This window comes from Lutra lutra, chromosome 7 (genome assembly GCF_902655055.1).
Source record: "Lutra lutra chromosome 7, mLutLut1.2, whole genome shotgun sequence".
Classification (NCBI taxonomy): Eukaryota; Metazoa; Chordata; class Mammalia; order Carnivora; family Mustelidae; genus Lutra; species Lutra lutra.
This window is the reverse complement of record NC_062284.1, coordinates 17,255,784-17,272,630: the sequence shown is the minus strand read 5'-3', so window position 1 is coordinate 17,272,630 and position 16,847 is coordinate 17,255,784. Positions and strand designations below refer to the sequence as shown.

The 16,847-nt window shown below is 42.3% G+C and overlaps 1 protein-coding gene across 6 annotated transcripts in view; it reads left to right on the top strand.

Moving 5' to 3' along the window:
* TTC23 (tetratricopeptide repeat domain 23) overlaps positions 1-16,847 on the top strand; it is a 105,415-nt gene that overhangs the window by 19,936 nt on the left and 68,632 nt on the right. For all 6 annotated transcript variants that reach the window (XM_047736381.1, XM_047736382.1, XM_047736378.1 and 3 more), the window contains exons 2-5: positions 4,857-5,056; positions 10,219-10,342; positions 14,535-14,685; positions 15,095-15,220. In XM_047736381.1, coding sequence (XP_047592337.1) covers positions 4,877-5,056; positions 10,219-10,342; positions 14,535-14,685; positions 15,095-15,220 — 581 coding nt within the window. In that variant the 5' untranslated portion in view covers positions 4,857-4,876. The remainder of the gene's footprint in view (positions 1-4,856; positions 5,057-10,218; positions 10,343-14,534; positions 14,686-15,094; positions 15,221-16,847) is intronic.

Sequence of the window (16,847 nt, the reverse complement as noted above, 5' to 3'; positions counted from 1 at the left end):
ATAAACTACTTAAAAAACGTTAAAAAAGAAAAGGGTAAAAGTTTAAAAATTTTAGCAGAAGAAGAGAAAAAAAATTGAAAAAGAAAAAAAAATTAACTGTAAGGCTAAAGAATCATGGGGAGAAAATAATGAGTTCCATGCTTTGCTTTCTCCTCCTCTGGAATTCCGCTGCTCTCCTTGGTATTGAACCTGCACTCCTTGGTAGGTCAACTTGGTCCTGGCTGGGTTTCTTGTTGATCTTCTGGGGGTGGGGGGGGGGGGCGGCTGTTGTAGTGATTCTCAAGTGTCTTTGCCCCTGGTGGAGTTGCACCGCCCTTACCCAGGCCGGTCTGAGTAATCCGATCGGGTTTGCTTTCGGGAGCTTTTGTTCCCTGAGCGCTTTCCGTAGAGTTCCGGAGGGCGGGAATGAAGATGGCGGCCTCCCGGTCTCCGGCCCGGAGGAGCCGAGAGCCTGGGGCCCCACTCCTCAGTGCGCCCTCAGAGAACAGCGCCCAATTACTCCCATCACCCTGGCCTCCGGCCGTGCTCCAAGCTGACCGAGCCTGCGGCCGTGCTCCGAGCTGACCAAGCCTGCAATCGGTTCAAGGTAACCCCGAGCTTAGAGCTTACTCCTAGGCTCTGTCTCTGTAGCCAGCTTCCCCGTTCTAATACCTGTAAGCTCTGTGACACTCAGACACCCCCGATCCTTCTGTGACCCTACCTGAGGCCACGCTGACCCCGCGTGGGCTTCACCCCGGTTAAGCCTCTGGAGCGATGTCCCTCAGCGGAACGGACTTTTAAAAGTCCTGATTTTGTGCTCCATTGCTCCGCCGCTTGCCAGGAGCCAGCCCCTCCCCACCGCGGTCTATCTTCCCGTCTCTTTGGATTCACTTCTCCGCCAGTCCTACCTTTCAGAAAGTGGTTGATTTTCTGTTTCTAGAGTTGCTGTTCTTCTTCTCTTCGATCTCCTGTTGGATTTGTAGGTGTTTGCAATCTTTAGATAAGCTATCTAGCTGATCTCCAGCTACCTGAAGTAGTCTCAGCCTGCTACTTCTCCGCCATCTTGACTCCCCCCAAATTCGGTTTCTTTAATAAATATAGTGCTATTCAGGTATCTGTTTCTTCTTGAGTGAGCTTTAGTATTTTGTGTCTTTAAAAGAATTTGTCCATTCATCTAAGTTGTCAGATGTATTGGCATAAAATTTCCATAACACTCCTGTATTAAACATACAATAATTATAGAATCTATAGTGATGACATCGCTCTCATTCCTGATATTGGTGATTTGTGTCTTCTCTCCTCCTTTTCTGATTAGTCCGGGTAGACATTTAATCGATGTGATTGGTCTCAACCAAATTTTGGTTTCATTGCTTTTTCTCTCTTGTTTTTTCTATGTTTATTTCATGGATTTGTGAGGCGAGCTTTATTATTTACTTTATGCCTTTCTTCTGTTTACCCTTGAACTTACTTTGCTCTTTTTTTCTAGTTGCCGAAGGTAAAAGCTAAGGTCATGACCTCGAGAACTTTCTACTTATATATGCCTTTAATGTCAAAAATCCTCCATAAGGACTGCTTTAGTGGCATTCCCAAATTCTTATGTGTTGTGTTTGTATTCATTCAGTTAAAACTACTTTCAAATTTCTTTTTTGATTTCTTCTTTAAACCATTGTTGGATTTTTTTTTTTTTTTTAAGAAGCGTGTTGTTTAGTTTCCAAATACTTGAGCATTTTCCAGGTATCTTTCTTTTATTGACTTAAAATTTAATCCCATTGTAGTCGTACAATATATTTTGTATGTCTTAAATCCTCATAAATTTACTGAAACTTGTTTTATGACCCAGAACAGAACCTTAGTCAATGTCTATGTGCACTTGAAAAGAGTGTTATTCTACTCTCCTTGAGTAGAGTGTTCTAGTAAATGTCAAATCAAGTTGGTTGATGATGTAGTTCATGTCTTATGTATCCTTAACTGACTTTCTGCCTATTTAGTGTATAAATTATTAAGAGCAAGGTATTTAAATCTCAGACTATAATTGAGGATTTGTCTATTTCTCCTTGCAAGTCCATCAGTTTGGGGTGTCCTATTTCAAAACTGTTATTAAGTGTATAAACACTTAGAATGATTATGTCTTCATGACTGATTGACCTTTTATATCTATAAAATGACCTTTTTTTCTGATAATATTCTTGGCTGTACAATTTACTTTAGTATTAATAGAGACAATCCAACTTTGTTTTTGACTAATTTTAGTATATAGTTTTCCATCACTTAACCTTTAATCTAATTGTCTTTCTCTATTTGAAATGAATTTCTTATAGGCAACATACAGTTGGGTTTTACATTTTTATCCAGTCTCTTGATGTCTATCTCCTAAGTGGGGTGTTTAGACCATTTACATTTAATGTGATTGCTGATACAGTTAGAGTTAAGTCTGTCATCTTGCTATTTATTTTCTATTTGTCCCATATGTTCTTTTTTCTCTTTCCCTACTTTTTTCTAGTTTCTACTGGGTTGTTTTTATGAGTCCTTTTATTTCCTTTGCTGGCTTATTACCTAAAATTCTTTATTTGGTTATTTTAATGGTTACTTGGGGTTTATACTATACATCTTTGGCTAGGTTTACCTTCAATTAATATTATACCACTCCACATACAGTGTAAGAATTTGACAATTCCATTCCTTCCTTCCTAGCCTTTATGCTACTGTTATACATTTCACTTATACATATGTTACAAGTCCCACAGTACTTTTTTTTTGTTAAAAAAAAGTTGATTATCTTTTAAAGAGATTTAAGTAATATGAAAACAGTCTTACATATTTGCCTATATAAGTATCATTCCCATTGTCTTCATTCCTTTGTGTAGATCTAGATTTCCATTTGCTACCATGTTCCTTCCTTCTGAAAGTCTTCCTTTAATAATTCTTGGAGAACATTGGAGTGCAAATCTGCTGATGATTAATTCTTTCAGTTTTTGGTTTTGAAAGATATCTTTTCACTGGTGCAGAATTTTAGCTTGACAACTTTTTTTCTTTCCATACTGTAAGTATGTTGTTTTGCTCCCTTCTCATGTGCTTTTTTTCCCCCAAGAAATCTGCTGTCATCTATATATTTATTTTTTCATACTAATATGTTTTCTTCCTATGTTTAAGATTTTTCTCTCTACCCTGGTTTTAAGGAATTTGGTTATGCTGTGTTTTGGTGTAGTTTTCTCTGTTTCTTGTGTGTAATGCTCATTGAACTTCTTGGATCTCCAGATTTTTGCTTTTCCTAAAGTCTGGAAAATTGGGGGCTGTTATTTCTTCAAATATTTTTCCTGTCTCTGCTACAGTCTGCTTTCCTATAGAGACTCAAATTATATATATTAGGCAATTTGAAGTTGTTTCATAGCTTATGATTTTTTAGATCGTTTTTATTGCTAAATCTATAAGTTCAGTCATCTTTTCTTCTGTAATATCTAATCTGTCATTAATCCCATCTAGTCTATTTTCCATCTCACATGTAATTTTCATATCTAGAAACTGAATTTCAGCCTTTTAAAATATTTTCTGTGTCTCCACTTAACTATTTAAGCATATGGAATACAATTATAACAACTACTTTAATACTTTTCTACTAATTTAACATCTGTGTCAATTCTGGGTTTTGAGTGATTCATTATTGTTCTCATTATGGCCCAGGTTTGCCTGTCCCTTTGCATGCCTTGTAATCTTTGATTAGATGTCAAATTTTATGAATTTTACCTTCTTGCATGCTAGCTATTTTTATGTCCTATACATCCTTGAGTTTTGTCTTCTGGGGCAGTTAAGTTACTTAGAAATAGGCTGATCCTTCTAGGTCTTATTGTTATGCTTTGTTAGGTGAGTCTAAGCAGTGCTCAGTCTAGGGGTAGTAATTTCACACTACAGAAACAAAACCTTTCTGAGTGCTTTACCCAATGCATTATGAATTACGAGTTTTCCAGTCTGTTTGGTGGGAACAGGCATTGCCAGCTCTGTGTGAATGCCAGACACTGTTCCCTTCAATATTATTAGGATTCTTTTCCCAGACTCAAATATTTTTCTTATACACATGCCGATCAGTATTTTCTCTCCATGTTGTAAGGATCTCTCTGCTAATCACAGGATCCTCTCTGTGCATCTCTAGCCTCTCCAGTAATCTATCCTATGAACTCTAGCTACCTATTCTCCCCAGGTCCTCAGCTCTAGTTTTCTCAACTCAGAGAGTCTACATGGTTACTTCTGTGTTTCTGCTCCTTGTATGTCCTAGAAACTTTCTCAAAGCAATAAGCTGGGGTAATCATGGGTCTCACTTTGTTTCTTTTTTCCGTGATCACATCTGATATCCTATCTCTTGAAAACCATTGTTCCATAACGTCTTTGTGTGTGTGTGTGTGTGTGTGTGTTGGTTGATTGTCTATTTCAGGCAAGAGAATAAATCTTGTCCCTATTGCCCCATCTTGAGTAGAAATAAAAGTTATTAAATAATAATAACTTATTAATAAGTTATTCCTTATTAAAGTCATTGTTTCACTGCTTCAAAGTCAATTGGGGTTCAGGGGATATAATCTGGGTTCTTTGAGAGTTGTTTGGGCTTGCTCGATTTCTCCTGTATATACATATATAAAATACATGTATAAATATGTATATTTTAATGAACAAGGAATGTTTGGTTTAGTTAAAATTGGAAATCAGCCTGATAGTTTCAAAAGAAGTTAGTACTACTTGTCAGGATATTTTTGGATGGAGTGCTACTAATTTCAAAGAACTCATGGGTAGAGTGTTGGAATTTTCCTAAATTTAGCATCAGTTTCGAAAAATGTATATTTGTCTAAGTAAATATGGAAATTACCATTCAACACCTTTATTTTCTTATTTAGAGGACAATGTATATAAAAATATGCAAGAATCAAAGGAAACCCCCATATCCAATCACCTAGATGAAATTGTTGCTGCTGTCAGCATAACGCCTAGAAAGAAGATCCAAAACAAGCTGCCTCAGACAGCGCTATTCCAACCTCCTCGAGAGAAACTCCACCATTGTGAAGAGAAAGCGAAGTCCTATTCTAGCAGTCACGAAGTAAGGAGCCTTCCTTTTCTATGCATGCACTCTGGTAACTGATGAGAGTTTAGGTTACATTTCTAGCCTCAGGAGTTTGGTACAAGAGAGTACATGGAGTAACGAGCGGGTGTAGCCCTCCAGGCTCCGGGCACAGCGCTTGGCACAGTCAGCATTATACTTGCTGAATGAATGACAAATGAACAAATAGGTTTACCCTGACCTTCAGCGAGTGTATACTAGACCAACTGGTTGTAGGTTTGACCTCCTGGAGTCTTTTTCCACCGCTGCGTACATAGTTCCTGAGCTCCCCCTAGTGTCGGGTCTAGGCACTGCAACAGAACACAAAGGTGGAACTTCTACAGCGCTTAACAATTCTTACATTCTTGATCATGTTTTCCACATACATTGTTCCCATTCTGTCCTCAGAGTTTTGCTCATTCACTCGCTCATTCAATATGCGTTCCTCTACCACCACTTACGTGGCAGGTCCTGTGTGGGGTTGAGCATGTGGCTCTTGATTTTGGCTCCAGGTCCTGGGATGGAGCCCCGAGCTTCTGGCTCCTTGCTCAGCGAGGACTGGGCTGGAGAGTCTCTCTCTCCCACTGCCCCTCCCCACTCTAAATCTTTAAAAAATAACAACCCCAGCAAGGAATTTTAAGAGTCTGAACTACAACAGAGGCAGCTGCGATGCTGAGATATGACAGGAATTTGGAAATGTGAATCACGGCGGCAATGAAGGGGTTGTCGAGGCAAGAACCAATCATTGGGGGAGGGGGTGTATCCAGTTCATGACCTAGCTCTGAGCCTGCATGGTGGTGGGAGGCTTGCCAGTGCGTTTGCCTAATTGTGATGACTACAGGATGAAGAGCAGGATTATGGAGAGGAGACGAGACTCTGGTTTTGAACATGGACTTCATCATTATCCAACCCATATTTGTTCAGTATCCACTATGTGCCAGGCTCTGTGTGAAGTACACAGTAGGCTGGCAGCCTCTCTCTGCCGCGCCCTCCCCCCACCCCCCGCCCAGATCTGTGAGAGAATTAAGCCTTAATTCTTAAGACTTAATTAAGAAGCCTTAATTAGGGGTGCCTGGGTGGCTCAGTGGGTTAAAGCCTCTGTCTTTGGCTTAGGTCATGATCCCAGAATTGTGGGATCAAGACCCGCATCCGGCTCTCTGCTCAGCGGGGAGCCCCCTCCACCCCCCCCCCGCCTGCTTCTCTGCCTACTTGTGATCTCTGTCAAATAAATAAATAAAATCTTAAAAAAGAAAAAAAGAAGCCTTAATTAAGCAGTTGCAGTCAGCACTGTAAATACATGAACAGAAGTTGTGACATTAAGGAAAGAGGAGGGGCCTGTCTGTGAGGAGGGAACATATGAGCTGAGACCTTAGGAAGGGAAGGAGCCAGCATGGAGGAGTTAAGGGAGAAGAGTTCCAGGGAGAGGGAATAGCACATGTAAAGTCTCTGAGGTGGGCATGAGTGTGAAGTGTTTGCAGTGAAAGAGGGGACTGGGTCTGATGTGAAACAGGTGTAGAGAGAGAGTTTTCACTCTCTCTATTGCAGGTCCTTGCAGGTCTCTGGCCGAGTGTCTTGGGAAGCCTTAAAAGTGTTTGCAGGAAAGTATTATCATGATGTAATTGGCTTTTTAAAATATCCATTTTTTTCTACTTTTTAAAAATATTTTCAGATTTACAGGAAAGTCCCCAAGATTCACCAGTTAACATTTGCTTTATTTCTCTGTGTGCATGTCATTATTTTTCTGACTGTCTGAGAGTAAATTACAGATATTACTGTCTTTTACCCCCTGAATACGTTAGAGGATACTCTCCAGGTAACCACCGTCTAACGATTAAAGTTAGGAAACTAATATTGGTATGATATTTTCATGTAATCTACAAACCTTGCCCATATTTCTCGAAATATCTCAGTCATGTCTTTGGCAGGAAAAAATAAATCAGACAGATCCATGCTCTGCTCCATAAATTCATGTGGGATACAGTTGTCAAGTCTTCTTAGCCTTTGTTGATCTACTAAAATGGTTCTTTAGCCTGTCTTTGTCTTTAATGATCTTGATATTTTTGGAAAAAGTACTGCATTCGTCTGCTCTGGCTAGACTGGGCGACTTAACAGACATTTATTTCTCACAGTTTGGGAGACTAGAAGTTCAAGATCAGGGTGCCGGCGGGGTTGGTGTCTGGTGGGAGCTCTGCCCTTGGGTTGTAGATGGCTGCTTTCTTGCTGTGTGCTCACGTGGCCTCTCTGCGGGGGAGGGGGGGGCTGGGGGAGAATAAAGGGGAAGAGAAAGGTGTTCTTATAAGGACACTAATCCTGTTGGATCATGGCACCACATTTATGACCTCATTTAACCTTAATTACTTCCTTAGAGGCCCTATCTCCAAATGCCACCTTGGGGGCATATGTTGAACATGAATTTGGCCCGGGGCGGTGGGGGGGGGGGGACACAAATATTCAGTCCCTAACAAGTGCACTCCAATTCTTTTATACAATATCTCTCAAATTGCTTTGGTCATGTGTTTCCTCATGAATAGATGAAGGTTATTCATTTGTGGCCGGAGTCCCACAGACATGACCTAGGGGCCTTAGTGCATCATAGTGGGAGGCATACAGTGTCCTCTTGTCTTCTTACTCTGACACTAACTTTGATCACTTGGCTAGATGCTGTCTGGCAAGTGGCTTCTCTATGGAATTACTATTCTTCCCTTTGTAATGAGTCAGTGTCTTGTGGGAAGATTCATCAAAACCCTGTATCTATCCCATTCCTCATTAAAACTTCACTCCCTAGTTTTAGCTTCCATTAATGAGTCTTGCCTGAATCAGTTATTACTATAATGTTTGTCAAATGGCGATTCCCTGACTTAAGCATTCTTTCTGCATTTATGTGTTGGCATTATTGTAAGGAAGAGGTTTTCCTCCTTTGCACTTTGTTATTCCCTCATTTATATCATTTATGGGCTCAGGAAATTGTGCTTCGAAAATGTTGCAATTCATTATCGTCTCCAAAACTTAAATTGTCCCGTATTTGCCAGTATTGGCCCCTTCATGCTGGCTCCCTCCATGTCCTTGATACATCCCCATTAATCTTTCCTAATTTTTCAGATTCATCTGGCACTTTACTTGCTCCAACTGTGGATTCACAGTTGTGGATTCTTAGCAAAGAATAGTGCTTAGACACCAACATCTGGGTATTAAATACCCATTTTTAAATATATATGTGACCAGACCTACTGATCATCAGAGCTGCATATTTTAATGTTAAGAAGTTTAAGAAATTGTAGGTATCTCAAGGACAGTGTTGTGGAAAGAGCTCTGGACTTGGGTTCAGGGAGCTTGCTGGTGAGTTCTGACTCTATCGTTTGGTGGTACATCCTCTCACCTCTCTGCATTGACATTTCTTCTTTAAATTAAGGGCATCAGATTAGGTTATTTCCAAGGCTCATCCCAGTTATGAAACTGCCTGCCTACTTGTACTTCTCTCCTCTCTACCTCCTCCCCATGCCTGTTGGGTGCAGCCACTGGCACTGGCAGAATAAAGATCAAAAAGCCAAAGGGACATTTGCACTTTGCGTTCTAGCAAGAAAGAAGGTGAAGGGAGGACAGGCTGCTCTTTTGTACCCCTGTCCCAGTTGCAGGTAATGAGGACCAAGGCTATGATGGGAGCAGGGGGCGGGGGTTAACTTTCAATCTATGTAGCCCCCTTCTTAGCAATCTGCAGTTGGGATAGACTCATTATCAGATCAGGTCCTCTCTCTTTCTGGTAGACTATCTGTCTAGACTCCCCACAGTTTTCATCATTTCTTTCTTTTTCATACACTACTCATTTGCTGTCTCTCCATGGAAGCCATTCCCTTAACTCTCAGCATTAGTTGGGCTCTACCTGCCGAGAGAACCCATTGCCAAGATGGCTCACTCCTCTGGTTGGCTAATTGGCATCTGCTGTTGGTGCCTTTCTACCTGCGCCTCTCCGTGGGACCACTTAGGCTTCCTCGTGGCATAGTGGTTAGGTTATTATGCCATAACCAAATACCTCAGACTGGGTGGCTTCACCAACAGAAGTTTATTTCCTCAGAGTTCCAGAGGCTGCAAGTCCAAAATCAAAGTGTTGGCAAGGTTGATGTCATTTGGAGGCTTAGCTTGCAGAGGGTGTCCTTTCGCTGTCCCCACTTCTTTCTTTGTGTGTGCCCCACCCTGGTGTCTCTTCCTCTTCTTATAAGGTCATCAGTCCTATTGAATTAGGGCTCTACCTTAACTGCCTCATTTCACCTTACATCTTTAAAGAACTTCTCTTCACATACCATCACATTCTGATGTACTTGGGGCTCCAACATTTGGGGGCAGCACATAATTCAGCCCATAACAAGTTCCAAATAGAAACAGAAAGCGGAAGCCTCTAGTTCCTTAAGACCTGGGCCCCCAAACCTGGCACCACATCATTTCCTCCATATTCCATCAGCCCATCGTAAAGCCCAGATTCAAAGGGAAGGAGACATAGACCTTCGCCGCTGGATGGAAAGAGTCAGAGAACTCTGGAGTGATCTTTTAAAACTACCAGCCTTGCTGGGAATGTATTGCTGCTCTGAGCTGACCTGGACCCAGAGAGGTCAGCTCCCTGTTCTTTGTCCTGACATGGAGTATAAATGGACTTCTCACTCCTTTAATGAAATCTGTTCGTCAGTCCTGCCAACCTCATTGCCATGCTGTTGTCCTAGGCTGCTAAGAAAGGTATTTGAGTTGAGAACCAGTGAGCATTACTTGAAAACCCACTACCGACTTGTCCACTGGTACCTGAGCTGCAGCTGCTGTTCACAGCTGGGGAGCTAGAAACCCTAGGGAATGGTGATAAGTCTGCCCTGGTTTTTCCATGTCTTCTTGATTTATCGTATTTTTCATAATGTACTACAAGCTTAAATGTTTTAGAAATTGAAATATACCGTAACTTCTACTTCTTTCTGCCATTTATTGTCTCTTTTACCCCACCCGATGAACAGCCCCCCCCCAAAGACATCTTTGCCTGTTTTGTTCTCTGATGGACCCCAAGTTCTTACAACCATGACCATCCAGCACTCAGGAGGCACTCGGGAAATACACACGGAATTGAAGTGCAGGTTGACTCCGTGTTTTCGGTTGTCTGACTGGTAAAACCCATTTTCTCTCCATTGCAGTATAAACAGGCGGTCCGCGAGCTGGTGCGCTGTGTCGCACTGACGAGAATTTGCTATGGCGACTCCCATTGGAAACTGGCAGAGGCACACGTCAATCTGGCTCAGGGCTACCTCCAGCTGAAAGGTGAGTTCCTCGCAGACCCGGGAGGATCACTCCTTGGGTTTCTGCTCTTCCATGCAAATGTGACTCACAATTGCCTGGAAGGATTCATTAGGCTTTCTTGAATTGTCTGCTGTCCACACATTGAAGAGCCCTCTCCTTTCAGAAAGAGTCAGTGAGATTTTTTTTTTTTTAAGATTTTATTTATTTGACAGACAGAGATCACAAGTAGGCAGAGAGGCAGGCAGAGAGAGAGAGGAAGGGAAACAGGCTCCCCGCCAAGCAGAGAGCCCGATGTGGGGCTCGATCCCAGGACCCTGAGTTCATGACCTGAGCCAAAGGCAGAAGCCTAACCCACTGAGCCACCCAGGAGCCCCAGATTTTTTCTATGATCTATAAAAAGAGAAGGAAGATTTGAGCCCTTTGGATGACTTTGGAGGACTCTTTTTTAAACATTTAAATTCAATTAATTAACATATAATGTATTACTGGTTTCAGAGGCACAGGCCTGTGATTCATCAGTCTTCTCTAATACCTGGTGCTCATTATATCACCTGCCCTCCTTAATGGCCATCACCCAGTTACCCCATCCTTCCATCTTCTTCCTCCCCAGCAACCCTCAGTTTGTTTTCTATGATTTAAGAGTCTCTTATGGTTTGTCTCCCTCTCTGGTTTCATCTTGTTTTATTTTTTTGGAGGACCCTTTTTTATGATCTTAAAAGTAGGGTTCATGGGAGAGAATCTGTTAGCTTGGAAGGCCCTGTAGAAGGGGCCCAGTGGAGTAGGGGCCTAAAATAAGATCCATCCACCTTTGTTTTGATGGAGAATCTCTTGCCTATACATGGCCCTTCTCCTCCCCCACAAAAAATACACAAACCAAGAGACTAAATCAAGCTGGCAGTGAATAAAAGGTAATGTATCAGCTCATACAGCTTGAAAAGCCAAGGCCAAAACTTGCTGTAGACTTAGCCGGATCCGGGAGTTCACACAGTGTCATCAATTCTGTGTCTTTCTCTTATCCCACCGCTCGGCTCTGTTTCTCTCTGTGTGGACTTCAGGCTTAGCCAGGCTCTGCCCACATGACAGCAGCAAGGCTTGCAAAGCTTTAAATTTCTCTCATCAGCATTCCCAGGACAGAAGGAACATCTTTCCACCCAAATCTCAGGGTTTGGGGGTTCTAATTGGGCTGACTTGGATGGTATGTCAAGAGCAAGGAATAGTCTGATGGGCTAGATCTAGATCTGCCTCTTGGCTCCACTGGATCCTGGGGGACAGGCTGGCCTTGGTCAAATTGCATGAACTGAGTGTGCAGGGACCCAGGTGTCCCCAAAAGAAAACAGGAAGAGGGATGGAGGCAGAGAGGGCGAAAACAACACGATAGCATGTCCTCTTCATTCTGACTGGGCGTCCTAGGACGAGGTGTAAAGAGTACGTCTCCACACTCCTTTCTTCAACTGAAAAGCAGTGATAATGATGATGGTGGCACTTTAACTTGCCACGATTGACCAGTGAATACATAAAATAACAAGAAATGGAAAACACTGCAATGCTCAGCACAGAATTACCACCCAATACATTTGGCTAAATCTGATTATCGACTGGTCCCACCTATTAGATCAAAGATTGTTGGAGCCAGAGCGGACCCTGGAGATCATCTAGTTCAAACCCTAACCCCTGGGAGGCCTGGGTGGCTCAGTTGGTTAAGCCGCTGCCTTCGACTCAGGTCATGATCCCAGGGTCCTGGGATCGAGTCCCACATCGGGCTCCTTGCTCAATAAGGAGCCTGCTCCTCTCTCTGCTTGTGCTCTCTGCCTTCTTGTGCTCTCTCTCTCTCTCTCTCTCTGACAAATAAATAAATAAATAAAAATATTGGGGCACCTGGGTGGCTCAGTGGGTTAAAGCCTCTGCCTTTGGCTCAGGTCATGATCTCAGGGTCCTGGGATTGAGCCCCGCATTGGGCTCTCCGCTCAGCGGGGAACCTGCTTCCCCCTCTCTCTCTGCCTGCCTCTCTGCCTACTTGTGATATCTCTCTCTGTCAAATAAATAAGTAAAATCTTTAAAAAAAATAAATAAATAAAAATAAAAATATTTAAAAAGAAAAAAAAACAAACAAACCCTAACCCCTTCCTATAATTTTAGACTCAAAGGGGACAGGGGAGCTGACACAGCTTACCACAGTTTACATTGTTAGGAAGTGGATGATCTAAGACTCAGACCTCAGATTTTGCACGCCAGTGCTAGTGGCCTGGCATCTGGGATTTCAAATGATGCTTTTCTTCCACAGCCCACTACCTTTTTGCATGATAGTCTTTCTTTTTCAATTTAGAATGAAAGCAGCCTCTACTCTTCATGAAGGTCTTATTGAAAGCCGGGGGCCATGCTAACCATCTCCCACACATGTTCTCATTCATTGTTCATCACAGTCCTATACGGGGCATAATATTATCATCGCTATTTATAGTTGTGGAAGCTGAGGCTTCAGAATAAGTGGTGGTTCAGGGGACTCATTCTGGGCACTTGGATATCAGAAGCCAGTGTTCTTTTTTTTTTTTTTTTTTTAAAGATTTTATTCATTTCATTTGACAGACAGAGATCACAAGTAGGTAGAGAGGCAGGCAGAGAGAGAGAGGAGGAAGCAGGCTCCCTGCCGAGCAGAGAGCCCGATGCAGGGCTCGATCCCAGGACTCTGGGATCATGACCTGAGCCGAAAGCAGGGGCTTTAACCCACTGAGCCACCCAGGCGCCCCCAGAAGCCTGTGTTCTTAAACCTCAACCCACACAGCCTCAGGTAGACTGAGTTCCTTGAGGGAATGTACCGAAGTTGGTAATACGGTACACCATTATTTTTGTCATATCGCATGCGTAATTGGCACTAGTAAATTTCGCGTAGATTGATTACATGTGTGCTTTAAAAAAATTAGATGAAATTCTCTGAAGTAATGAGCACTGGGTGTTGTATGCAACTGATGAATCACTAAATTCTACCTCTGCAACTAATCATACAGTATATGTTAATTAAATTGAATTTAAACTAAACATTAAAACAAACAAACGGAAAAAAATTAGACAAAATTCTCTACGCGTTCCCACATGGAGAACCTACCCTGGATTTTCTCCATCAGAAAATATAGTCGGGGCGCCTGGGTGGCTCAGTGGGTTAAGCCGCTGCCTTCGGCTCAGGTCATGATCTCAGGGTCCTGGGATCGAGCCCCGCGTCGGGCTCTCTGCTCAGCAGGGAGCCTGCTTCCTCCTCTCTCTCTGCCTGCCTCTCTGCCTCTTGTGATCTCTCTCTGTCAAATAAATAAATAAAATCTTAAAAAAAAAAGAAAATATAGTCTTCTGTTTTATAAACACAGGAACAGAATTAATTTCATATTTTTGACAGCTTTTTTTTTAGAGATTGAGATATAATTTCATACGATGGAAAAATATAAGACCAAAGGTGTATGGATGTGGGTGGAAGAGAGGATGCTGGTGTGGGGGAGGAGGACAGGGGTGTGGGGAGGCGAAAAGCCCTGAAACCTAACCCGTGACCCCCAGTGTCACCCTTACCACAAGTTAATAAGCCCATGAAGGAACTCTGGCATGCACTGGGGAATTTGTGCTTGGTAGTGATTACTTTTCTCTTTGTTCCATTTTGTTTCATGTTAGTCAATAACGTTGTACAAATAAGAGATTGTAGCACATTAGCCCATTCAGTCATTGGAATCATATTTGTAAGTTTTTGTAGATTGTCACTGTATTTGTATTACATTAAAATACATCTCAAGTTATGATTAGAGATGAACAAGCAGAAGAATTAGAATTTTTAGTATTTCATTAAAGACCGCTGTCACAAAGCCAGGATTAAAAAACTCATGAATATCTAATTTCCTGCCCAGAATGCTATAGTCCTTGCATTCCTTTTGTTTTCTTATAATTATTTAGAACCTATTGTATCTCTGATATTGGTGAGGTTTCAAAGTTGTTCAGTTCCCGCTCACTCTGTTTATTTCTAGAAAGGCCATTTGGGGAGAAAGTTGTCTTATGTACTCGGTGAAAACCACTCCTTTGGTTTTTACAGTCGGGACAGTATTTCACGCTGTCCTGATCCATTTCTGTGTGTCTCTTGCCAATGCTTGAAGGAGACCTCATTCAATTTCCCAGCCAGAGATAACTCTAGTCCCGTCCCACTGACGTGAGAAAGAACCTGAGACCTCTTTTTCTTTGTCCGCAGGACTGTCACTGCAAGCAAGGCAACATGCGGAAAAAGCCAAAGAAATCCTTACCAACTCCATTGCGCCTCCCTATAACGACAACACAGATGTTTTCAAGTGTTCGATTGAGCTGTTCCATACCATGGGGAGAGCCTTACTCTCCCTTCAAAAGTATCCTTTTGTTTCTAATCTTTCCACCTAGAAATGCCCGCTGTAGTGATTATATTTAATTTTCTTTCTTTTTTTTTCTTTAGGAGTTTATTTATTTCTTTGAGATAGAGAGAAAGAGCAAGAGAGAGAGAGAGAGAGCATGAGCAGGGCACAGAGGGGGAAGCAGACTCCTCGCTGAGTAGAGAGCCTGAAGCAGGGCTCGATCCCAGGACCCTGAGATCATGACCTGAGCCAAAGGCAGATGCTTAACCCACTGAGCTCCCCCTAGGCACCCCTTTATTCTCAAGGCCAAATCAAAAAGTGACTGGTGGTTCAGGAAGGGTGATGGGAAGTTTAAGAGCCAAGGATGTCCAGGAATTGGGGGCCCAGAATCTAGAACCATGTGTGAAGTTTCCTGAACATAGCCCAGATTTAAGGAAGCTTCGGAGAATTTGTCAAAGGCAGAGCGACTTGCAAAGGAGCTGCTGCAGTGTGGAAGGATTATAAAGGAGGAATGGATAGAAATCCAAGCACGGATCAAATTGTCATCTGCACAGTAAGTTTCCAGTTTCGGTCATTTTGAATACACGATGACCAGGGGTTCTCTGCCAGAAGAATCTTCTTCAGGCAGAAGGAGCTTTTCCACGATGCTGTGTCCGTGGCTTCCCTGTGGCTGTTGTCCAGAAGCAAAAGAGGACCATGGTCATGTCACAGCAGCCACAACGAAGGCACGTACATCAATGACACTTTATTTTTTATGAGATTTTATTTATTTATTGGTGTGAGAGAGAGCACAGAAGGAAAGGGAGGAGCGGGCTCCCCCCAGGACCCTGAGATCACGACCTGAGCTGAAGACACTTAACCAACTGAGCCACCCAAGCACCCCCTCCTCAGTGTTTAAATCACCAAGTATTTCATACCACAGAGATGAAGAAGATATTTATAATATGCATAACTAGGAGAGAGCTCGTATCTAGAATCTATAAAGAACTGCTGTATATCAATAAAAGAGACAAGTGACCGCACAGAAAAGCGAGCAAGAGACTTCACAGAAAAAGGATGCCCACATAGCTAATAAGCACGCTAAATGTTCTACCTCATCAGTCATCAGGGAAGTGAAAATAAAAGTCATGAGCTACTACTACAGCTCCACTAGAATGGCTAAATTTTTTTTAATCTTTTTCTTTATTATGTCCAGTTAGCCAACATATAATACATCATTAGTTTTTGGTGTAGTGTTCAATGATTCATTAGTTGCATATAACACTCAGTGCTCATCGCCACACATGCCCTCCTGAATACCCATTATCCTGTCACCCCATCCCCCCACCCCCCTCCCCTCTGTAACCCTCCATCTGGTTTCCAGAGTCAAGAGTCTCTCGTGGTTTGTCTCCGTCTCTGATTTCTTCCCATCTAGTTTTCCCTCCTTTGCCCTGTGGTCCTCCACGCTCTTCCTTATGTTCCACAAAGGAGTGAAACCATATAATTGTCTTTCTCTGCTTGACTTATTTCATTTAACATAATCTTTTCCAGTTCCATCCAGGTTGATGCAAATGGTGGGTATTCATCCTTTCTGATGGCTGAGTAATATTCCACTGTATACATGGACCACATCTTTATCCATTCATCTGTTGAAGGGCACCTCGGCTCCTTCCGCAGTTTGGCTGTTGTGGCCATTGCTGCTATAAACACCGGGGTTCGTGTGCCCCTTATTTTCACTGTCTGTATCTTTGGGGTAAACACCTAGAAGTGCAATTGCTGGGTCGTAAGGTTGGCTAAAGTTTTTTGAAAGACTGATAATATCAAGTATTGGTAAGGATGTCAGGGTCTCAGATACTTTCTCATATGTTGTCATTTCGAATATATTTGGTATAACTGCTTTGGAAAACTGGCTTTATCTTCAAAATCTGAATGTTCATCTACTCTATGACATAGCAGTTTCCCATAAATAGAACAGAAATGCACACATATGTTCACCGAAAGACAGCCAAGAATGTCCAAAGCTTACATTATTTGTAATAGCCGAAAATCAGAAACAACCCAACTGTTCATCAAAAGCAGAATGGATAAAATTGTGATCTGTTCATACTAAGGAAATGATCAAACTGCTCCTCTGCTTCCCATCATGGATGACTCTCACACAAAATGTGTCGTGCAAGAAGCCAGACCAAAGAATTCATACT